This window comes from Pan troglodytes, chromosome 1 (assembly GCF_028858775.2).
Source record: "Pan troglodytes isolate AG18354 chromosome 1, NHGRI_mPanTro3-v2.0_pri, whole genome shotgun sequence".
Lineage (NCBI taxonomy): Eukaryota > Metazoa > Chordata > Mammalia > Primates > Hominidae > Pan > Pan troglodytes.
The window spans coordinates 197,932,160-197,957,034 of NC_072398.2; the positions used below are offsets into that span (position 1 = coordinate 197,932,160).

Below are 24,875 nucleotides of genomic sequence, written 5' to 3' on the forward strand. Positions count from 1 at the left end.
TTGACTGCAACCTGTCACGTGAGGTCAGGTGTGGATTTTTGTCTTTTTTCTTTTTTTTTTTTTTCAGAGACAAGGTTGCTCTGTCACTCAGGCTGCAGCGCAGTGACACCATCATACCTGGCTATAGCCTTGAACTCCTGGGCTCATGCAATCCTTCCACCTCAACCACAGTGGCACAATCATACCTGGCTGCAGCCTTGAACTCCTGGACTCAAGCAATCTTTCCACCTCAACCTCCCAAGTAGCTGGGACTACTGGAGTGCACCATCATGCCTGGCTAATTTTATTATTAGTAGAGACCAAGTCCAGGCTGGTCTCAAACTCCTGGCTTCAGGCAATTCTCCCACCTCAGCCTCCCAAAGCGCTGGGATTACAGGTGAGAGCCACCACACCGCCTGTTAGTGTGGAATTTTCTTTCTTTCTTTCTTTCTTTTTTTTTGATACGGAGTCTCGCTCTGTAGCCCAGGCTGGAGTGCAGTGGCGCAATCTTGTCTCACTGTAACCTCTGCCTCCCAGGTCCTGGTTCAAGCAATTCTCCTGCCTCAGCCTCCCAAGTAGCTGGGATTACAGGCATGCGCCACCATGCCCAGCTAAGTTTTCTATTTTTAGTAGAGACAGGGTTTTGCCATGTTGGCCAGGCTCGTCTCAAACTCCTGACTTCAGGTGATCCGCCCGCCTTGGCCTCCCAAAGTGTTACAGGCGTGAGCCACCACACCTGGCCTACTTATTCCTTATATCTAGATTACCCAACGCAGCCCTGGCTCCTATCACTTCCAAGGCCTGTGGTTGTACAACTGAATCCTCTCAGCGAATTTTGTTTTTGCTTGATGTAGCTAGAGTCTGTTTCTATTGCTTGTATCCAAAGAATATGTACTAGTTTCCTATGGCTGCTAGTTTCCAATTACCACAAACTTGGTGGTCTATAACAACGGAAATTTATTACCTTAAAGTTTTGGAGGTCAGGGGTTCAAAATAGGTCATATGGGGCTAAAATCAAAATATCTTCAGGGTCATGTTCCTTTGGAGACTCTAGGGGAGAACCCATTTCCTTGCCTTTTCTGACTTCAGAGGCTACCATCATTTTGTAACTGAAAAGCAGGTTAGTTGCTCACAACATTCGGAGTCCAGTTAAAAAGAGCAAGGTCTGGGACGAAAAAATGAATTTATTTTGAAGCTAGCTTGTGGAAATGGCACGAAGCATCCTGCCTTAAATGTGCCACTTCCCTTTTGGAGCAGAAAGTGGGTCTTTTATAAGGTGGTGGGAGGAAGTGAGCAGGGGGAGGGCGTCTCCGTTACCTCTGGTGGCTTAACTGCTGGGCAGTTGAGTTAGTGCCTTCCTGGGCAGAAGTAAGTTATAAAAGTGGCCAAGTGGACACGCTTTCAACATTCCCTCTTGGTAGGTGTGAGTTCGAAGCAATCCCCCAGAGGGTAGAAGTTCCAAGGTGAAAGTTCCCTAGCGGGCATGCTTTGCTCTGTTAACTTTCCAAGAATTAGATGAACTTGCCTTGAAGGGAGTGTCTGGTGAAGAAGTTGGTAAAATTTCTTCTTTAGAAATTCAAAGAAATTCAAAGATTAAATCAGAAGTGGGAGCGGGAAGAAAGGAGAAGAGAAAATAAATTTTAAAAGGAACTGGCCGGACACGGTGGCTCACTCCTGTAATCCCAGCACTTTGGGAGGCCCGAGACGGGCGGATCACCGGAGGTCAGGAATTTGAGACCAGCCTGGCCAACATGGTGAAACCCCATCTCTACTGAAAATACAAAAGTTAGCCGGGGGGGGGGGGGGGGGGGGGGGTAGGGGCGCCTGTAATCCCAGCTATTCAGGAGGCTGAGGCAGGAGAATCTCTTGAACCCAGGAGGCGGAGGTTGCAGTGAGCAGAGATTGCACCACTGCACTCCAGCCTGGGTGACAGAGTGCGGCTCCTTCTCAAAAAAGAAAAAAAAAGACTTAATTTGTGATTCATTACACTTCAAAGTGTATTGAATAAATCTTACACTTTGTGTCTTTATGGATAGTCTTCCTTACTTTCCCTCCTGGGAGCCCTAAGTCTTGTCAGAATCACTATAGGGATTGGTGGTAGAAAGGGAAGGCTGCTCCTACTCCCCTTGCCTGGTCCCTGTGCATAGAAAATTTCAATAAACTCTGGTCTTATTGGACTGAAGTGAATTTTGGCCACAGAGAGGCTTCCTGCAGCTTGTTTTCCCATCCCTCTGCCCATAAGCCCTGTAATCTCTAGGGCACCTGCTTGTCGTCCTCAGTTGTTTTTGTTTTTGTTTTTGTTTTCAGAGTCTTGCTCTGTCACCCAGCCTGGAGTGTAGTGGTGCCATCTCAGCTCACTGCAACCTCCACCTCCCGGGTTCAAGCGATACTCCTGCCTCAGCCTCCCTAATAGCTGGGATTACAGGCATGCGCCGCCACACTGGGCTAATTTTTTTGTAATTTTAGTAGAGACGGGGTTTCGCCATGTTGGCCAGGCTGGTCTTGAACTCCTGACCTCAGGTGATCTGCCCCCCCTCAGGCTCTCAAAGTGCTGGGATTACAGGCGTGAGTCACTGGACCTGGCCTATCCTCAGTCTTAATTGTGAGTCTGCTACTGTGTGACTTTGGTCACTACGTATCTTCAGGCCTCAGCTTCCATTCTGAAAAATAGACATAACAATCCTTTCTTCCTTCAATGTCATTGGGAGTATCCAACAAGATTAAGCAGGTACACTGTAAAAGTCCAGCGTGGCGATGAGAAATGAATGTTAACTTCTGTGTGGTAAGGAAGAGACCACAGCTGGGCTGGGCACAGTGGCTCACGCCTGTAATCCCAGCACTTTGGGAGGCCCAGGCGCGTGGATCACGAGGTCAGGAGATCAAGACCATCCTGACTAACACGGTGAAATCCCGTCTCTACTAAAAGTACAAAAAAAATTAGCCAGGCGTGGTGGCGGGCGCCTATAGTCCCAGCTACTCAGGAGGCTGAGGCAGGAGAATGGCGTGAACCCAGGAGGTGGAGCTTGCAGCGAGCCGAGATCGCGCCACCGCACTCCAGCCTGGGCAACAGAACGAGACCACGTCTCAAAAAAAAAAAAAAAAAAAAAAAAAAAAGAAGAGACCACAGCTGAAGGGATAGCAAATTCATCATCAAGATGTAGAAAATGAGTTGTTAGGAGCCTGTGGGGAAACATAATCGTTTCATTACACACTCTTAACTAAAGGTCCAAAGAGGCCCTTGGAGCTGGATGAAACTTTCACACACCAAAAAGCTGTAGAAATTATTTCCCTATCCAAGAGGGTCATCTCTTTTGAGAAAAACTATCTTTTCCTGACTTTAAAAGGTTAATGTTTTTCTTAATATAAAGGTAAAACTTGTTTTAAACTTAAGTTTTTAAACTTATTAAGAATTTACTATAGAACTTTAAAAAATCTATTAAAATATACAAAGCAGAGGTGCTCCTCTAATCACACTACACAGCGGTCTACACTTGTAATAAACAAAATCGGGATTTTTTGTGGGGGGAGTGGGACGGAGTTTCACTCTTGTTGCCCAGGCTGGAGTGTAATGGCTCAATCTTGGCTCACTGTAACCTCCGCCTCCTGGGTTCAAGCAGTTCTCCTGCCTCAGCCTCCCAAGTAGCTGGGATTACAGGCATATGCCACCACTCCCAGCTAATTTTGTATTTTCAGTAGAGATGGGGTTTCATCATGTTGGTCAGGCTGGTCTCGAACTTCTGACCTCAGGTAATCCGCTCGCCATGGTCTCCCAAAGTGTGGGGATTACAGGCGTGAGCCACCGCGTCCGGCCAAAATTCGGATTTTGTTGTAACTGCAATTTTGTATCTCGCTTTGCTAACATTTTCCTGCATGATTAAATTATCTTATACAACAGGGGTATTCCAGGATACAAATTGGTTGCAATTTATTTAACCAATCTCTTATTGTTGGACATTTGGAGTATTGCCTTTATTTTATGGTTTTTCTCGGGCTTTTGGGCTAAGTGTTGCAATTAACATCTTTGTTACACGAATCTTTACTCATATCCTTGATTTTATCCATTGAATTCGTGGAAGTGGAATTGCTGGACCAAAGAGTATTTGAAACATATTACCAATTTGTCTTCTAAGAGTGATTTTACCCATTTAAACTCCCACGCGCAATTTAATAGGATTTCAATGTTGTTGCTGGTGTCGTCAACTGTCAAATGCCGAAGTATACCTTCCGGCCTGACCTCCTGTCCTCCTTCGCGTTTTCCCGCCCACTCCGCACACCCGCCACCCTTAGTACATGCTGGCCCGCCCCTTCCTTATCACGCACCAATTCTGTCCAATCAAAAGCAAACTTCCTCAGTATCGCCGTGCAGTTGGTAAGGTGAAGAGTCCGTCGTGCTCAGGGGCGGGCGGAACGGGCTGACGGACGCGGCTATGGGCCAGTGTGAGCGGCGAGTGGGACGTGCGTGGCGTGCGTGCGTTGACCTGGGAAGCACTGGACCTGTGAGGTGTGCGAACTGGTGGCAGTGAGAGACTCCGGCGGACATGGCTCCCAGCGTGCCAGCGGCAGAACCCGAGTATCCTAAAGGCATCCGGGCCGTGCTGCTGGGGCCTCCCGGGGCCGGTAAAGGGACCCAGGTGAGCGGCAGGACTGGGCTTGGCGGCGGAGCCTGCTGAACTCCAAGGTCAAGGCGGCCGGAGATCTAGAAGCCCTGGACCTGCCCGGAGCGGGCCGGGGACTAAGGCCTGCGGGGAACGCTGGCCGGGGTCTCGGTTCTGGTGGGGCATTTCGGAGAGGGTCCAAATTGGAGGTCGGGGCAGTCTGAGTTAGGATTGGAGTGCCCGAGGGATTCAGTGTTGAAGTGTTGGGTTAGGGAATGGGAGGGCTGATTAATTCCACTAAGGGTCTAGAGACTGGAAAGGTTTGAGGGGTAGAGTGAGCCCTGGGCCGAGGCATCTAGATTACAGGCTGAATGGAGGCAATTAGCTTTATGGCCCAGGTTACCTGCGAGTTGGAGGTGAATTGTCCAGAATCAGGGTTACATTCCAGGCACTGGAGGTCGGGAGATTTTGATAATGATTTATGACTTAGGGGGAGGGGAGGAGAAGCATCTCCAACACGTGGGGCAGAGTGAGAGCTGACATGTGCTGTGTGAGCCAGTTGAATTGAGATGGGAGAAAACCTAAAGCTCTCCCTGTTTGAAAGTTGGGGGTGAATGTGTAGAACTGGTTTATAGCCTGGAGACCCATGAGTCGCAACCTTTGAGTAGTATCCACAATAAGGGTTGGGAGTGCTCATGGGACCTGGCTTGGAGTTAGGACCTGAGGCTACTGAAGGCTAAGCAGCTTGGGATGACTCAAATGATTTTAGATGAAAAGGAACTTGAATTTTTTTTATTTTGTTTTTATTATTTTTGTTTGTTTGTATCTTCCTTCCCTTTGGTTTTTATTTATTTTTTCCTTTTTTTATTTTGTTGTTGTTTATAGGGAACTTGAAATTTTAACTTTATCAATCAACAGGTTAAAAAACAGGCCCAGAAAGGTCAGGTGGCTTTCCCAAATTAGTGAAATGAGTTTCATGAGCCTGAGACCTCAGGAGCCATGGAGTTAGAGTCTGAAGTTACCATCTGCCCTAACAGGCAACAAGGGCCTCACTTGGGATCTGGGCCCCTTCTACATCTGGGACATAATGGGGCCATAGATTAGGGTTGGGATCGATGATCTCATTTCAGATTTGGAAGCCCACAGGTTGGATTATTGATGTCCCCTTCTTGCTTGGGGTCTGGCATTGCCCCTGGGGCCCTAAGCCTCTGGCTCTTGCCTGTTGTTAGGCTTCAAAGAGGGAAGTCTGAGCTCCCAAATGAAAGGGAATCTGAGGACTGCCCTGTGCCCGCTTTTCTCTTCCTAGCACTTGCCAAGTTTTAAAAATCTTGGCAAACAGACCATCTTACTCATTCTTGGTACCCCTTGTGGCACCTAGCACATTACTTGGCCCTTGATGGGGTTAGTGGAAGTGGATGAATGTCGCAGATTAATGTGGGTGATAAAGAAAGAAGTTCTGGAACACTCCGTTCATTCCTGTGACCTGGGCACTAGGTCAGAAAAGACAACTTTCTTTTCTTTCCACAGACTGAGATGATTCTTTGGAGCTTACCTGTACCTGATCCCTTTATCCTTTATCCTCAGTGTTGTTGACATCTCTTTCCTGTTGCTGCCACACTCATTTATTGGGTAATCTGCAGCTTAGGGAGGTTTAATCTTAGACTCTGCAGACTTTTGCTGTGAGTGATCAAGTATAAACAGCTCAAATGCTTCATTGTTTTTCTTTTTCTTTTTCTTTTTTTTGAGACAGGGTCTCACTCTGTTGCCCAGGTTGGAGCGCAGTGGTGTGAGCTCAAGCAATCCTCCCACCTCACCCTCCCAGGTAGCTGAGAGTACAGGCACATGCCACCATGCCCAGCTAATTTTTAAACAATTTTTTGTAGAGACAGGGTCTTGCTATGTTGCCCAGGCTGGTCTTGAACTCCTGGACACAGGCGATCCTCCTGCCTTGGCCTCCCAAAGTGCAGGGATTATAGGCACAAGCCACTATGCCCTGAGATTTTTTTCTTAACTCATATTGAAGTTAATAATTTCAGTAATTATGGAATGGACAACCTATACTAGTATAGTACTGGGACAAGGGTTTTATAATTTAGCAAGCTATGTAACTTCTGAGCCTCAGTGTTCTTACCTGAAAAATGGGGATAATACCTACCTTGCTCATTCAGCATTTCATGAGCACCTAACATTGGGGATATAAAGCATTGGGCAAGACTGATAAAGTTCTTGCCCTCATCAACTAAACATTCACAATGATACTGGAAAATTATGATATATATGTGTGTGTGTGTGTGTGTGTGTGTGTGTGTGTGTGTGTGTGTGTATGTGTATGTGTATCAAGCACCCACAACCTAGATGACAGCCTGTTATATAGTAGGTACTCAATAAATTTTGACTCCCTTTTATCTTAGTAACACATCTCCCTTCCCCTCCTTCAACTTGGATGTTTCAGTATAAGACATGATTTATTCAGGAAGTTTAGAAGAACATTATACTAATGAGTTGATTGATAAGGGTGCATGATGATGAGAGTTGGTCAGAGAAGGCTTTGTAGAAATAGAGGAGATGTGATTAGAGCTGGGAGTTGAAAGGATAAGATTTACACAAGTCATTTAACCTCTGTACACTTTCCAGAGTTGTAACAATAGGAATACTGGTGATTGTATGTATTTTTGTGGAGTTTAAAAAAAAGTTCAAGCCTGGGCAACATGGCGAAACCCCATCTCTACAAAAAAATGCAAAAATTAGCCAGGCATGGTGGTGCATGCCTGTAGTCCCAGCTATTCAGGAGGCTGAGGTGGGAGGATCACTTGAGCCTTGGAGGCAGAGTTTGTAGTGAGCTGGGATCTCACCATTGCGCTCCAGCCTGGGCAACAGAGTGAGACCTTGTCTCAAAAAAAAAAGATCTTAAATCAGACTTTACAAATGGTAGCCTACAATAACATTTAGCCTGCAGACACATCCCATACACCTTAACTTTTTATTATGAAGAATTTTGAATACACAAAAGAAGACGGGATGGCATAATGAGCCCTTACCCAGCCCCAACCATTAACTGGTGGCCTTCGCTCCTCCAGCCATTCTCCCTTCACAAATTATTATAAAGCACCTCCCAGGCATCATAACATTTCATTTGTAAATAATATTAGTATGTATTGCTAAAAGATAATTTTTAAAAACATAAGCATAATATCCTTTAAAAAATCAACAATTTTTATTCAAATTTTCTTTTGTGTTACCAATGTGATAATTTTGTTTCTTTTATTTATTTATTTTTTTACAGACAAAGTCTTGCTCAGTTGCCCACGCTGGAGTGTAGTAGCCTAATCATAGCTCACGGTAGCCTTAATCCTCCCACCTCAGCTTCCTGAATAGCTGGGATGACAGGTGCATGCCACCGTGCCTGGCTAACTTTTCTAGTGTTTTAAAGATGGGGGTCCTGCCATGTTGCTCAGGCTGGTCTTGAACTACCGGGCTCCTCCCTCAGCCACCCAAGTAGCTGGGACTACAGGCATGTGCCACTGTGCCCATCCTTCCTTTTAATTTATAAGTTCCCCTTCTCTTTTTTTCCTGGGGTTTTGCCGAAGAAATTGGATTATTTTTCTTTTCTTTTTTTTTTTTTTGAGACAGAGTCTCGCTCTGTTGCCCAGGCTGGAGTGCAGTGGTGTGATCTTGGCTCACTGCAAGCTCTGCTTCCCGGATTCACCCATTCTGCCTCAGTCTCCCGAGTAGCTGGGACTACAGGTGCCTGCCACCACACCCGGCTAATTTTTTGTATCTTTAGTAGAGACGGGGTTTCACTGTGTTAGCCAGGATGGTCTCGATCTCCTGACCTCATGATCCGCCCACCTTGGCCTCCCAAAGTGCTGGGATTATAGCCGTGAGCCATCATGTCCGGCCCCAGAAATTGGATTATTTTTCCTGGGAGTATTATACCATTCTCTGGGAATTTTCAGTTGTATTCCCCTGGTGTACTTAACATCTTCCTCTGCCCTCTCTATTTCCTGTAAATTGGTGGTTTATACTTAATTAGTATATACTTAATTCAATTCAGGTTCAATTTTTTGGCCCAACTACTTCACAGGTGGTGGGTGCTGTGCTCTCCCTGAGGAGGCACATGGTATTTCCTTATCTCTGGTGTTTATAGTCATGCTGTTCAGTGTCTAGGTTGAGTAATTCGTTATGGATGGTGAAATGGTGGTATTCTAATTATATCGTTCCCTGGTCATTTATTAGCTGAAATATTTCTATAAAGAGAAACTTCCCCTCATCTACTGTTTCGTTACCCCGTGATATGGTTGGTATAGAAAAGTCAGGATAAATGGTTGATTTATTCTCTTTGTCAGCTTTCAAAATAGTAGGTTGACCACAGAGCGTTTTCGGTTATGCAATTTCTCTTAAAAATCCAGAGCTCCAGTTTCTCTTGAGAAACCAGAAGACCTGGCAGTGATGCCTCCATTCCAGTGTGGCAGCAGTCACTTGCAGTTGTGTGGCATTGCTGCTTTGGATGGTCTGTGTGTCTTCCTGTCCCCTGCACGGTCCTCTTCACTGCCCATTGCTTACATTTGACTCATTTCATACAGTTGCATTGCCTGCTTGGCTCCCACTGGCAGATGTTTGCAATCTTACATGTAAAATCCCTAACCTGGGGTTAGTGCCTAGTGCCTGCTCAGTAATGTTTGTTTTCTTCCTGCTATACTTTGTTATACCTGCGTAACTCAGTATTTTATGTGCTTTATGTTGCATGACTGAAATAATGTTTCCTTTTAAAACTCCTCACTTTTAACTAAAGTAGTTAAATATTTCAAAACTACTCACTTTTGCATCAATGTAATGTTTTAAAACATCTATAATACCTGGGTTTGTTATTTTATTTAAATAACTTTATTCCCTTGCCTCCCTTTTGGGGTTGGATGCTCCTTCGGTGTGGTCAAAACCAAAGGTATGTTTCTTGGTTTTTTTGCCAACCCCTCCTCGTTTCTTCCATGTGTCAAACTTATGCCCAATTCTTCGAGGCCAGGCACGCTTAGGCAGTCTTATGGGTCAGATGCATCAGTTATGTCATTGCAGTGATACTTGCAACATCTCTGAGACCCACACTCTTATTTCCCCTTTTACAGTTGGAGAAACTGAAGTTTGAATGGCTTGTTCTCTAGGCTACATAGCAAGTAATTTACAGAGCTTGCATCTGAATGACTCCAAAGCTCCTGCTCTTTCTGCTGCTATCTACTGCCCCAGGTTAGATTTTTCTCCTACCGTATGCATGTCAGGAGGGTGTAATAATTACAACATAGTCACCCATTGCTCAGTTATGTGACAGACCCCCAAGCTAAAGATTTTACATGTATCATCTGATTTAATCCTATAACACTAGGAGATAGGTCCTTTTTACTGACAGAGAAACTGAGCTCAGAGGCTTTATCTTGCCTCAGGACACACATGTAGTAAGTAGCAAAGGTAGGATTTGAACTCATGTCTGTCTGACTCTTGAGTAGTCATTATTTTACATTGTTGCTGTGTAATCTAGATGAAGAGGCAGAAATGAATATGAATGGAAAAATACAAACAAGTGCAGGGTGCCAGGTGGGAAGCATCAGATGAGTGACTTTGAATGTTGGGTTAGTTCAGGGATAGAACAAGAACTACAATTTGCTGAAGTTCTCCTGTTCATCCTCCTATCCACCCAGTGAGGTTGGTAATGATTTCCTCAGTAAGTTAAGAGACAGCTGAAATGCAAACACAGGTTTCTGTGATTAAAAAAAAAAAACAACTTAAGCTATAAGATACCTAGAAAAAGTGAACAGCTTGATTTATTTTACAATGTGAACAGATTTGTGTAGCTTACACCCATTATTAAGAAACAGAATATTGCCAGCACTTTGAAATCCTCCTTGTGCTCCCTTCCAGGAGGATAGCCACTAAGGCTCTTTGGGTTGTTTGTCTTAAAGCCTTATAGTGTCATGGCTAAGAGCTAGGGCTTGGTAATCTGGCCTGTTGCCAGTTCTTTTACTAGCTCTGTGATCTTGGGCAACTTAGCCCCGGAGTTTCATCTGTAAAATGCAGTTAAAAATAGTTCCTACCTCATGGGTTTATTATGTATTATACATACTAAGTACCGTAAAACAATGCATGGAAAACTGCTTGGCATGATGCACATGCTCAAAGTTAGCTAATGTTAATATGAATCCTCAGCGGAAGAAGGGGTAGTTGGGGAGGTGTTTTTGTTTTAGGAGACAGGGTCTCACTCTGTCACTCAGGCTGGAGTGCAATGGCACGGTCATAGTTCATTGAAGCCTCGAACTCCTGGGCTCAAATGGTCCTCCCACCTCAGCCTCCTAAGTAGCTGGACTATAAGTACCTGCCACCATGCCCAGCTAATTAAAAAAAAAAAAATGTAGAAATGGGGTCTTGCTGTGTTGCCCGGACTGGTCTCAAACTTTTGGCCTCAAGTGATCCTCCCAAAGTGCTGGGATTACAGATGTGAGCCACTGCTTCCAGCCCAGTTAGGCTTTTGATGGGAGAAATGTACTCAGAAGTGTACTACAGAAAAGGCTTAGACCAATATTGGAGCAGAGAGGGCATTCCTGTGGAGTGAGGAGCTTGTGTTGAGGTCCTTGGAGAGGCATTTATGCCGCGTATTTGGGAACCATGCGTAAGAGCAGTTTGTCTGCAGTGGTGCAGGACGTAAACACAGGGCACTTGTGGAAGTAAGTTGGGAGGGCTTAGCAGGTTTTAGAAGTTGATTGTGGAGGGCAGCTGAGTGCCAGGCTAAGATATTTGGACTCTTCCTCTATTGTACCACAGAGATGTTGAAGGCTTCGGAATGTGTATGTTTTGGAGGGTAGGTAGCATATCCAACAGTGTTTTAAGATATGATTCTAGCTGCATGTGTAGGAACATTGACAGCAGGAGTGACAAAGACTGGAGGCACAAAGGTAATTGTGCCAGGCACAGTGATATGCGCCCATAGTCCCAACTACTCCGGAAGCTGTGGTGGGAGGATTGCTTGGGCACAGGAGTTTGAGGCTATAGTGTGCTATGCTGATCAGGTGTCTGCACTAAATTCAGCATCAGGCCAGGCACTGTGGCTTGTGCCTATAATTCCAGCACTTTGAGAGGCTGAGGTAGGCAGCTCGCTTGAGCTCAGGAGTTGGAGACCAGCCTGGGCAACATGACGAAACCCCATCTCTACAAAAAATACAATAATTAGCCGGGCATGGTACTGCATGCCTGAGTCCCAGCTACCTGGGAGACTAAGGCAGGAAGATTGCTAGAGCCCGGGAGTTTGAGGCCACAGTGAACTATGAACATGTCACTGCACTCCAGCCTGGGCAATAGAGTGAGACCCTATCTCAAAAAAAAAAAAAAAAAAGTTCAACATCAATATGGTGACCTCCCAGGAGCAGGAGACCACTAGGTTGCCTAAGGAGAGGTAAATCGGCCCAGGTCAGAAAAAGAGCAGGCCAAAATTCCCATGCCGATGTGTAGTGGGCTAACACTTGTGAAGCCACTGTGCTCCACCCTGGGCAACATAGCAAGACCTCATTTCTAAAAAAACATAAGAAGAAGATGATGGTTACAAGGTGAGAAGACTGGTGAATTTGGGATTAAACCAAATCTCTAGGACTGATAGTTTCCCTTTATTTCCTAGTTGTCAGGCCCTATGCTGGATGTCTTTGCATACGTAATCTTATTAAATCCCCACAACAGTTCAGCAGATAGACACTGTTTTCTGTTCTATGGATAAAGAAAACGAGACCTTAGAAAAGGTAATGTAATTTGTTCAGGATGACACAGTGAATAAACGGTAGAGCCCGTTTCCTAACCCAGATCTGTACCACTACAAAACCCAGTCTCTGCCACTACATCAGGGCTTCACATACTGTATCCATCAGAACCTGAGGTGCTGCTTGAGAGCCACTCAATCATAAACTTTAAAGGTGGGCCTAGGAAATGCCCTAGATGATTGATAATACACTGAAATTTGAGAACCACTCAGCCCACCATGCTGTCTCTCTAGTGGTTTTAGCATTCCCATTAATTACCCCAGAGTCCTCCACCCCACACAGAGTTTTCATAGAGGTGATGAGCCTGTTTCTTGGGCTCAGCAACAGTTTTTGGCTGACAGCAACAGACTATGACTGAGTGTGGGCTTCAGACCCCTGCTCTTCAAAGTGTAGTTTAGAGCCCAGCCACTCATCCAGGCCGGGAAGCTTGCTTAAAATGCAGGTACTTAGGCCCTACCCTATTGAACTAGAATCTGTATTTTTTTTTTCTTGAGACGGAGTTTCACTCTCGTTGCCCAGGCTGGAGTGTAGCGGCACGATCTCAATCTCAGCTCACCACAACCTCTGCCTCCCAGGTTTAAGTAATTCTTCTGCCTCTGCCTCCCTAGTAACTGGGATTATAGGCATGTGCCACCACGCCCAGCTAATGTTGTATTTTCAGTAGAGACGGGGTTTCTCCATGTTGGTCATGCTGGTCTTGAACTCCCGACCTCAGATGATCCGCCTGCTTCGGCCTCCTAGAGTGCTGGGATTACAGGCGTGAGCCACCGCGCCCAGCCGGAATCTGCATTTTAACAGCATTCCTCCAGTGATTTAGAGTCTGCGAATGGCTGCTCTAAAGCATAAGTTTGAAGTGTGAGGGGACTATAATAAAGTTATTTCATTAGGTTTCTGCAGCCTGTAAATAAAGACTAATGCAAAGAAGAAAGACCATGGAAGGAAGCCTTTTATTTATTGAATGCCTGCTGCGTGTCTGATGTTTTTGGTACTTTATTTCATTTATCTTCATAAGAACCCTGTGAAGTAGTCATTATCCCCATTAAACTGATGAGGAAACTGACACTCTGCGAAGTTAAGTACTTAGCCCAAGATCACACAGCTACTGAGTGCCTTAGCTAGGAATCAAGTGTAAATCTGTCTGACTTCAAAACCCATGCGTGCTCTTTACAGCCTACCACATTGACTCCCAGGCAGCCAGCAGGAAATGAAGGAATTCGTTTTCTTTTTTTCTTTTTTCTTTTTTTTGAGATGGAGTCTTGCTCTGTCACCCAGGCTGGAGTACAGTGGCACGATCTCAGCTCACTGCAACCTCCACCTCGCGGGTTCAAGCAGTTCTCTGCCACAGCCTCCTGAGTAGCTGGGATTACAAGCCCCCACCACCACGCCTGGCTAATTTTTGTATTTTTAGTAGAGACGGGGTTTCACCATCTTGGCCAGGCTGGTCTTGAAGTCTTGAACTCCTGACCTCGTGATCCACCCGCCTTAGCCTCCCAAAGTTCTGGGATTACAGGCGTGAGCCACCGTACCCAGCCAAGAATTAGTTTTCTTCCCTATTGGTGTGTGTTCTTTCATCTAGCTGTAGAATCCAATCACCTGGAACAGTGCATAAGAGTCCTGCAGTTTGGGAGTGATAAAAATAGAACTGGTTCTGTGCTAACAGCTCTTCTCTGTGGTGTTTTGGTCAGCCTTTCCACTTGAGCAAGCCTGACCTCCAAATTGTTTACCCAGGTTAATTTCAACAGCAATGAGAAAGATTGGCAGAAAGCACTCTCTAGATGTATGGCCACAGTGCCAGCCTGGTTTTTCATTGTCAGGGCTCCTGACATTCACTGGTTTTGCAAAGTACGGAATTTTGGTTTTTTGGGTTTGTTTGTTTGTTTGAGACGTAGTCTTGCTTCTTCGCCCGGGCTGGATCTCGGCTCGCCGCAACTTCCACCTTCTGGGTTCAAGCAATTCTCCTGCCTCAGCCTCCCAAGTAGCTGGGATTACAGGCACGTGCCAGCACGCCCAGCTAATTTTTGTATTTTTAGTAGAGATGGGGTTTCACCATGTTGGCCAGACTAGTCTCGAACTCCTGACTTCAGGTGATCCACCCGCCTCGGCCTCCCAAAGTGCTGAGATTACAGGTGTGAGCCACTGCGCCCAACCCAGAGTACAGAGTTTTTTTTGTTGCTGTTTTTTTGTTTTTTTGTGAGATGGAGTCTTGCTCTGTCTCCAGGCTGGAGTGCAATGGTGCAGTCTCAGCTCACTGCAACCTCCAACTCCTGGGTTCAAGCGATTCTCCTGCCTCAGCCTCCTGAGTAGCTGGGACTACAGGCATGCGCCACCATGCCCGGCTAATTTTTTATATTTTAGTAGAGACGGGGTTTCACCATGTTGGCCAGGATGGTCTCAATCTCCTGACCTTGTGATCCACCTGCCTTGGCCTCCCAAAGTGCTGGGATTACAGGCGTGAGCCACTGCACCCGGCCAAGTACAGTTTTTAATGCCTTCTCACTAGATTCCATTTTGCTATGAAGTCATTTCATTGCTTTAACTGAATTGGTCCATGAATCACAAACCAGCCCTATCTATGTACCTTTTATTGTGTGCACTTAAGCATGCACCTAAGAAAACTCCCAATTACATAAAAATTAGCCAGGCATGTGGCGTGTGCCTGCAATCCCAGCTACTGGGAGGCTGAGGCAGGAGAATCACCTGAGCCCAGGGAGTTCGTGGCTACAGTGAGCCGTGATCGTGCCACTGCACTCCAGCCTGGGTGATAGAGTGAGACTCTGTCTCAAAAAAAAAGAAAGAAAGAAAAGAAAACTCCCAGTGAACTGATTTGTTGGAATCGGGATCTAAACCTACTTAGTTTATAAAACAATTGAACGGAAAAAGCTAAAATTGAGCTCCTTGAACTGATTATATTCCTTGTAAATTCTGCATTCTTTTTTTCCCACTGCAAAGCCAGTGTTGAGCTGTCTAGGGTCTCTTCCTGTTCTAATTCTGCATTCTCATGTATAATTCACCAAATATAAGCTCTTTAAGTACATAGTCTATGCCTTTTATTCATGTTTCCCAGGCTCCCGGCAGGGTTCTTGGGAAAGGCATTAGTAAATGTTTTCTTTTTGTATGAATGAATATAGGATTAGGACAGGGGTTATGGTAACAGCCAGTGCCCACTGAGCGCTTACTATATGCCAGGGTCTGCATATACTGAATTCTGTATAATCTTCTCATCAACCCAGTGATACAGATACTATTACCATCTCCATTTTACTTAGAGGAAATTTGAAACCTAGAAAGGTGAAGTGACATCTTAAGTCAATTTTACGTAATGGTTAGTGGACCTGGAGTCTGCAAACCAGCAGTTTAACTCTCAAGCCTGTGCTCTTGACCAAAACACTATAATGCCTCCTAAAACTAGTATGTAAGTGCTTATTATTTGCCAAGTGCTCTTTGTGTATATCTCAGCTAATCCTCACAGCTATCTTCTGAGATGGAGCCTTTTTTGCCTTCATTTTAAACAGATAAGGAAACTGAAAAGTGAGGTGGCCACCATAATACAGCTACTTAGTGACAGGGAAGGAGGAAAACCCAGTTCTGCCTGGGGGCAAACTGCTCCTAGTTGCCTCCCTGACCCAGTAGCTGTAGTACATGACAATTGTACATTCGTCCCTTTGGCAAATGTTTATTCAGCACATGTTATGTGCCAGGCGTTGTACCAAGTGCATTATATACATGATCTCATTTAAACCTCACAGCAACCATGTGAAGTGTTGGTACTATTTTTATTCTCTCTTTTTTTTTTTTTTTTTTGAGATGAAGTCTCACTGTCACCCAGGCTGGAGCTGGAGTGCTGTGGTGCAATCTCAGCTCACTGCAGCCTCTGCCTACCAGATTCAAATAATTCTCCTACCTCAGCCTCCTGAGTAGCTGCAATTCCAGGCAAGCGCCACCACACCCAGCTAATTTTTGTATTTTTAGTAGAGACGGGGTTTCCCCATGTTGGTCAGGCTGGTCTCGAACTTCTGACCTCGTGATCCGCCCACCTCAGCCTCCCAAAGTGCTGGGGTTACAGGCGTGAGCCACCATGCCCAGCAAGTCTTCCCATTTATAATGGGGAAACTGAAACTTATGTGTCACTAGTGTGTTGAGTGGAAATAGTGATAATTAATATTTATGACTCCTTCCTGTGTGCTAGTTGTACTGTTTTAAGTGCTTTACATATATTATTTCATGTAATTCTTACCATAACCCTATAATCAGTATATGTTAGAATGTAATATAAGGTACTTTTATCCCCATTACAGGTAAGGAAGTAGGCATTTGCCCATGTTTACATAGCCAGTAAGTGGCAGGGCCAGGTTCACACCTAGGCAGTCTGACTCCACAGCCTGTAATGTAATTGAATCTTGGTTTTTGTCTTCCTCTCCGTAGGCACCCAGATTGGCTGAAAACTTCTGTGTCTGCCATTTAGCTACTGGGGACATGCTGAGGGCCATGGTGGCTTCTGGCTCAGAGCTAGGAAAAAAGCTGAAGGCAACTATGGATGCTGGGAAACTGGTAGGTTTGGTGGTACCAATGAGTGTTGATATTCCTCAGAATCTAGATCTGCACTGTCCAATATGGTAGCCACCAGCCACAGGTGGCTATTTAGATTAATTTAATTAATGTAAAAATCAGTTCCTCAGTTGCACTAGCCATATTTCAAGTATTTACCAGCCAACGCTGATACAGAACTTTCCATCATCAAACAAAATTCTGTTGAACAACCATGTGCTAGAGGGTGTTTTAACAAACTGGCAGATTATAGGAAATTTTTTTTTTTTTTTTTTGACAAAGTCTCACTCTGTCGCCCAGGCTGGAGTGCAGTAGCGTAATCTTGGCTCACTGCAACCTCCACCTCCTGGGTTCAAGCGATTCTTGTACCTCAGCCTCCCGAGTAGCTAGGATTACAGGCACCTGCCACCATGCCTGGCTAATTTTTATATTTTTAGTAGAGATGGGGTTTCACCATGTTGGCCAGGCTGGTCTCAAACTCCTGACCTCAGGTGATCCACCCTCCTTGGCCTCCCAAAGTGCTGGAATTACAGGCGTGAGCCACCGCACTTGGCCTTATAAGACTTTTTAGAGTGCAAGTTATTTTGTTTGTTCTGAATTTATGGCACTCATTCATAGTATTCTTGAAGTTTTTCTGTGCTGGTGTGTTTTGTTATATACCTAAATTTTAGAGGCAGAAATGAAACTGCTGTCCCTAGGCCAGAACTCAGAGATGTATTCAAGAGAGGATTTAGGAAGTCACAGAAGTGTTTTTTAACCTGCTTTATGGCTCTGTGTTCTGTTTCTGTAACAAAGCAATTACTTCGCAGTTGTGACAAAGGTAATCCTTCTTATTTGGGGACGATAATTGCATTTTCTCCCTTTTTTTTGTTCTGAGACCCAGGCTGGTGTGCAGTGGCGCAATCATGGCTTACTACAGCCTCGACCTCCTGGGCTCAAGTGATCCTCCCACTTCGGCCTGATGAGTAGCTAGGGTTACAGGCACACACCACCATGCCCTGCTACTTTTGTTGTTGTTGTTGTTGTTGTTGTAGAGATGGGGTCTCACTGTGTTGCCCACACTGGTTTTGAACTGAGCTAAACCCAGGAGCAGTCCTCCTGCCCCAGCCTCTCTAAGTGCTGGGATTACAGGTGTGAGCTGCCATGCCCCAGCCACATTTTCTCCTTCTTTAGGCCAGTTGACCTGATTGGACAAATACAATCTATTATTTTCTGGCACTAATCAAAGATTGCTAGATTAATTATAACTGAGTTATTCTGGAACTTGGCCTCTGAGAATCACCTTCAGAAGTCATTTTGTGCTTGGTCTTCTGGTCTTTTTTTATCTTAGAATGTTGGTTGGGGAAGGAGCTGGACTTTGCTTTAATCCTCAAGTTACCTTCTGTTAGGCTTTGAGATTCTGTAGCTGTATCAAATGATACCTCTGCCTGCCCATTTCTATCTAGTTTTCCCTTCATGTAATTGAATCTCTGAGTCAAACCAGAAAGCTAGATATTTTGGACTTTGAGTCTTGACAGAAGACTCTGTACTAAGAAAAAATTGAGATGTGGCAATGAGATTGCTTATCTCCAACCTTCACTTAGTTGCAGAGTGTGTACTTTGTCCCCAAGTTCACAGCACCAAGAAATAAAAGCATTAGCTGCCAAGATGGGCAGGCTTCACTACAGGCTGGAGAATTTCTTTCTATAACAGCCCAAGAGAAAAACCAGTTTCTGAAAACTGGGAGAAGTCCTTATTGGGGTTTTAGAGAGACTCAGAAGTGTATTGGCTTAGGGCTGGACATGGTGGCTCACTCCTGTAATACTAACACTTTGGGAGGCTGAGACAGGCAGATCACTTGAGGTCACCAGTTCGAGACCAGCCTGGCCAACATGGTGAAACCCCGTCTCTATTAAAAATACAAAAAATTAGCTGGGCATGGTCGTGTGCGCCTGTAGTCCCAGCTGTTTGGGAGGCTGAGGCACGTGAATCACCTGAACCTGGAAGGTGGAGGTTGCAGTGAGGGGAGATTGTGCCACTGTACTCCAGCCTGGGCAACAGAATGAGACTGTCTCAAAAAAAAAAAAAAAAAAAAGTGAGGGAAGAGTGTTGGCTTGGCTCTTCAGTTCCTTGGTTCTGACCCAATCTTGCCAATTCAGTGAACTTCTCTGTTTCCTCATGTCCAGGATGGCCCAGATGTGTAACCAAGTACACACATCAGTCACGTTACTGTTAGCCTAATGACAGCTGTGGAACAGGGAAAGCTGATGCCTGTGTTTTGGTCAACCCCATTCTCTCCTGGCACTCTCTCAGGTGGTCTGTCAGCCATTTGTCCTCACATTTCCTGTGCCTTGAGGATCACTGATTGCTGATAAGCTGTTATCTGACAGTTTGGACTCTGGACTCTAGTGGCAGGAGGGACCTTCAGGACCTAAGATACAAAGCTCTCCTGGTGAAGTAACAAGTAATGGAATCTGTCTTCCCTCACCCAGATTTTTGGGATACAGGAGAATTTCAAGAGACGAGAGTGTGTATTTGGCAACCACAGAGATAAAATTATGAAACTGGATCTTCCAAATGGAACCATTTCACGTTTGCTCTTATTTTTGCTTCTTTGGGTCCAAGAAAACTTGCTGTTTAGTAATAAGGTTATATACACAAACTTTTGGCTGTGGAGTTGGGCTAAGGTCAGTCACCTAGGTAATGGATTTAAACCCAAGGCTATTTTGTTCCTAACTTCCAGGTGAGTGATGAAATGGTAGTGGAGCTCATTGAGAAGAATTTGGAGACCCCCTTGTGCAAAAATGGTTTTCTTCTGGATGGCTTCCCTCGGACTGTGAGGCAGGCAGAAATGGTGGGTAGCTTAGTTTTTATATTACTACTGCATGAAACCAAACTCTTGTCCTTTGTCTTTCTTAATTCCTTTGAAGGAGATGGGTCTAACCAAGCTCTGGTAGCTTAGGTGGGCCACACATTCTTTTACAGCTCGATGACCTCATGGAGAAGAGGAAAGAGAAGCTTGATTCTGTGATTGAATTCAGCATCCCAGACTCTCTGCTGATCCGAAGAATCACAGGAAGGTATTTGTCCCTTGAAGGTCCCTTTTCATGCTTCTCAGAGCTTTCTCAAACTCTGAGAATTGCTCTTGCCTAATCCCGGCCATGAAGCTTAGTGCCATTTCAACATGGATTGATTTTATTTGGTGACATCCGCTGAAGTGGTGAGATGGGATCGGGATATGGAAAGAAGAGCAAGGGATTTGAAGTCAGACAGCATCTCATTCTTGTCACTTTTTTTTTTTTTTAGATGGGAGTCTAACTCTGTCGCAGTGGCGCAGTCTCGGCTCACTGCAACCTCCACCTCCTGGGTTCAAGCAGTTCTCCTACCTCAACCTCCCAAGTAGCTGGGATTATAGGTGTCTGCCACCAGGGCTGGCTAATTTTTTTTGTATTTTTAGTAGAGATGGAGTTTCACCATGTTGGCCCAGCTGGTTTTGAACTGACCTCAAGTGATCCGCCTGCCTCGGCCTCCCAAAGTGCTAGGATTACACGCTTGAGCCACTGTGCCTGGCTCTTGTTGCTTTTTTTTTTTTTTTGAGACAGAGTCTTACTCTGTCACCCAGGCTGGAGTGCAGTGGCGCGATCTTGGCTCACTGCAACCTCTGCCTCCCTGGTTCAAGTAATTCTCCTGTCTCAGCCTCCCGAGTAACTCGGACTACAGGCATGTACCACCACGCCCAGCTAATTTTTGTAGTTTTAGTAGAGACAGGTCTTCACCATGTTGGCCATGCTGGTCCCAAACTTCTGACCTCAAGCAATCCACCTGCCTTGGCCTCCCAAAGTGCTGGGATTACAGGCTTGAGCCACTGTGCCTGGCCTCTTGTCACTTTTTAACTGTGACCCTAGGCACATTTCTTAACCTCTCTGAGGCTGTTTCCTCATATGTAGAAGGGGGTTGATAACACCTGCTTTGAGAAGCTATTTCACGTGTTAGGTAACATAAAATGCATAGTTCAAAGCCTTGCCTATATTAGGTGCTTAAGAAATGTTAATGTCTTTACATGTGTATCTCCTCCATTTTAGTGCTCCTTAAATCTGATTTCAGCTGGAGTTGCCATACTTTGCTGTAGACTTTTTATTGTAAAAATAATATAACCATCTGTACAAAGTTTAGAAAATGGAGGAAGAATTTGCTCATAGTACAGCCACTTTGTGTGTGTGTGTGTGTGTTTTAACATGTTTGTTTCTCTGTAATAGCATTGAACACAGAAATGCCTCTGCTTCTGGACACGTTTGTTCTGACAGACCAACACTGCTTTAGCCTACAGTTGTCTCTACCCTGTTTCACTAATCACTGCCATCTGCTTTGTGCCTTCCAGAAGTATGACAGAAGCTTTCAACTGCAAATGGACCCTCCATTCCCTTCTTTATTGTGGGCTGTAGCTTTTTTATGTCTTTGTCATTTTAATGGTGTCTCAGGAAAGCGGTCAGCCAAACATCTTGAACCAGACATCCATGACCATTACTTTTAATTGCTGTGTAATATTTCACAGTAGGTAAACCATTGTTTACTTATTTCCTTATTGTTGTACATTTATGTTTCTTCCAGTTAGCCACTGTTAAAATGATACTATGGCCATCATAATGCATGTAAATTTTTGGATTAGGGAAAAAATGTTTTCTTATTTCAGACATTATTACTTTGATTTCCTAATGAGGTTGAACATCTTTTCCATGTGTTTGTAGTCCATACCTTCAAGAAGAGACAAACATGTGAATAGACAGTACAGGGTTAGCACTATTATCCTGGAAAGCAATATGAAATACAGTGGACTCTACCTTATATTCATTTTCTTTTCAAATGTCCAGGTTACATGTCTCCGGCTATTCCATAGGCTCCTTTAATGCAGGAACTTCTGTTTCTTTGTATCCCCACTGGGCACAGAGTAGACAAAGCTGATGTAGGTCGAGAAGCAGTAGGGTTAACAGTAAAGACATCACTAGGCCTGGGGTCTCTGAAGCACTAAGCACGTATTAGCAGAACCAGGTGATACTGGAGACCTTTGATTCTATGGGCCCAGCTTCCTGAGTACCTGCTTCGTGCATAGCACAGTACTAGACCCTGGGAGCAGAGGACCACGAGAGGCTCTAGGATAACCATATAGTGATGCCCATCTCTGACCTCAGAGAGTCATATATGAAACTTGGGCTGTTCAGTGTAGTAGAAAGTCCAAGAAGAAAGCCTGGGGACAGGGAAGAAAGGCTGCCTAGGATAGAGATAACATTAAACTCTTCCTCGATGAAGAGTATTTCAGAGAGCCTTTCCCAGAAGGGAGGAGAAGCCGGAATGAGTATGTGTTGGACTTTCGCTGAGGCTAGTAGCAGACGTGTCTGCCCAGTGATCTGGGGGGCAGGAAGGTAGAAGGAATGCTGTTGAGAAGAGCTTTACTGGGGAGATCTGCCAAACCAAAGAGGGTAGACTTGACGGAGTTCAGGACTCATGAGATATTCTTGAGCCACTGGGTATTGTGGCAAAAATAGTATTCTAAGAACATTAGCTTGGTCCTGGTGTACAAGGTAAATTACGGCAAGGAGAAACAGATAAGGATACCATCTAGGAGCCTGTTTATGATCCACATGATGTGGTGGAGATTTCTAACTGAGGTTGGGTGGGAGAGAACAGAGAGATTCTGAAGAACAAACAGCAGGATTGCTGTAAAGGGTGAAAGAGAGAAGATTCAGTCCCTCCATTTGGAAGTAGGTGGTTAGTGTGACTTCCTCACAGAGAGAAGGACCCCGTTCCTCACAGAGCATGTCACTGCTGAAGGTGTTTTTCCAAGTTTACCCAACAGATGAGTGGCAGGGTTAGCCCTGGAAGCCTGCTTTCTGCCTCCTAGTCCAAAATGTTGATGGTTAGAAGAAAATGAGGCAGGAACTAGTCAGTTTAATATGGATCTTTTTCTTTTCTGTTTTTTTGTTTTTGTTGTTGTTGTTGTTTTTGAGACAGAGTCTCACTCTGTTGCCCAGGTTGGACACAGATGTCGGCTGTTTGAAGATGCTGGGGAATGCACCCCGGACCTCACACAGGTTCTTTTTCAAGTCTGAGATGATATGGACCCGTTGTAACAATCTTCTGAATTAGCTCTGACCTCACTTCTAGTAATTTTGAGTCATTGTTCTGTTTCTTGAATATGAATAGTTGGTGGTTGTGGTTTTTGTTTTTAACTTATTCAATATTGGCTCTCTCAAATCCTAATTATCCTACCAGTTGGCTCTCTGGTATTATCTTAATACCTGGTACCATCCCAATTTTGTGGATGAGAAAACAAGTGTTTAAAGTGTCGCACTGAATGTTGAGTGCAGTGGTTCATGCCTGTGATCCCAGCATTTGGTAGGGACCTAAACAGGAGGATTACTTGAGGCCAGGAGTTTCAGACCAGCTTGAGCAACATAGCAAGACCTCGTCTCTACTATAAAGCAAAAAAAAAGTTAGCCAGGTGTGGTAGTGTGCACCTGTGGTGGTGGTCCCAGCTACTTGGGAGTCTGAGGTGGGAGGACTGCTTGAGCTAGGGAGGTCGAGGCTGCACTGAGCCATGATTAGGCCACTGGACTCCAGCCTGGGTGACAAAGCAAAACCCTATCTCAAAAAAATAAAAATAAAGTATCACACTCACGGTAGCAGTGATTGTAGATTCCCAGTCCTGATGATACCTCCAAGCCACGCTCAGTGGCTCATGGAGCTATTTTGGTTGGTACTTGAGAGCAATCCCATTTTGAGAACTTGGAGAGTGGGGTTTCTTTCACTTACCTTCTATGGAATGAGCCTTGTATTGTTTTAAAAAGTGGTATTTGTGAATGGCAAAAGAGCAGTGTGTGGGAGTCATATTTGTTGCAGCCTGGCTGCTATGTGCCCTGTGCTCTCTAGAAGGTAAAAAAATATCCTGGTCCGTATCTCATGCCCCTAGCCCCTCCCAAAGTTGCTGCAGCTGAGCCCAGCAGTCTGCTCTCTCCTTTCCCTGGGTCTCCCAGTGGATGCCATTTCTGAATGAATGCATCAGAGGAATCCTTCCAGGCACTCAAATAATGGAAGGTGCAACCTCACAGTACATGACTGCAGTCACAGGAACCTTTACTCCTCTGTCCAGTTGGCCTTCCATATCCATGATTCCCTCATCTACGGATTCAAGCATTTGTGGATTAAAAATATTCAGAACAAAACCACCAATAAATATAACCCGGGAAAGCTGAAGAAAATAAAAAATAATACAAATTTTAAAATTCAGTATATCAATTTTTTACATGGCATTTACATTGTATTAGGTATAAATAATCTAGAGGTGATTTAAAGTATGCAAGACAACCAGCCTGGGCAACATAGTGAGACCTCATCTCTACAAAAAATTAAAAAATTAGACCGGGCGCGGTGGCTCACACCTGTAATCCTAACACTTTGGGAGGCCGAGGTGGGTGGATCACGAGGTCAGGAGTTCGAGACCAGCCTGGCCAACATGGTGAAACCCCGTCTCTACTAAAAATACAAAAAATTAGCCGGGCGTGGTGGCAGGCATCTGTAATCCCAGCTACTCAGGAGGCTGAGGCAGGAGAATTGCTTGAACCTGGGAGGCAGAGGTTGCAGTGAGCCGAGACCATGACACTGCACTCCAGCCTGGGCAACAGAATGAGACTCTGTCTCAAAAAATAATAATAAAATAAAATAAATTAATTAAATAAAAGAATTAGCCAGGCATGGTGGCGCATGCTTGTAGTCAGCTACTCCAGAGACTGAGGCGGGAGGGTCACTTGAGCCCAGTAGTTTGTGGTTACAGTGAACTATGGTCATTGCCATTGCACTCCAGCCTGGACAACAGAGCAAGACCATGTCTCAAAAAATAAAATAAACAGACCAGGCGCAGTGGCTCACACCTGTAATCCCAGCACTTTGGAAGGCTGAGGCAGGTGGATCACGAGGTCAGGAGATCGAGACCATCCTG

At 44.9% G+C, this 24,875-nt stretch overlaps 1 protein-coding gene across 5 annotated transcripts in view; it reads left to right on the plus strand.

The window, feature by feature from the left end:
- Window positions 1–4,314: 4,314 nt before the first annotated feature.
- AK2 (adenylate kinase 2) overlaps window positions 4,315–24,875 on the plus strand; it is a 28,100-nt gene continuing 7,539 nt past the window's right edge. Inside the window, exons 1-4 of one of the 5 annotated variants that reach the window (XM_513289.9) lie at window positions 4,315–4,610; window positions 16,784–16,909; window positions 19,629–19,739; window positions 19,871–19,965. In XM_513289.9, coding sequence (XP_513289.2) covers window positions 4,518–4,610; window positions 16,784–16,909; window positions 19,629–19,739; window positions 19,871–19,965 — 425 coding nt within the window. In that variant the 5' untranslated portion in view covers window positions 4,315–4,517. Of the gene's footprint in view, window positions 4,611–9,694; window positions 9,813–16,783; window positions 16,910–19,628; window positions 19,740–19,870; window positions 19,966–24,875 lie in introns of those variants that run through there. The other 4 variants (XM_009453193.5, XR_002944570.3, XM_054665532.1 and 1 more) reach the window with 4 other exon arrangements.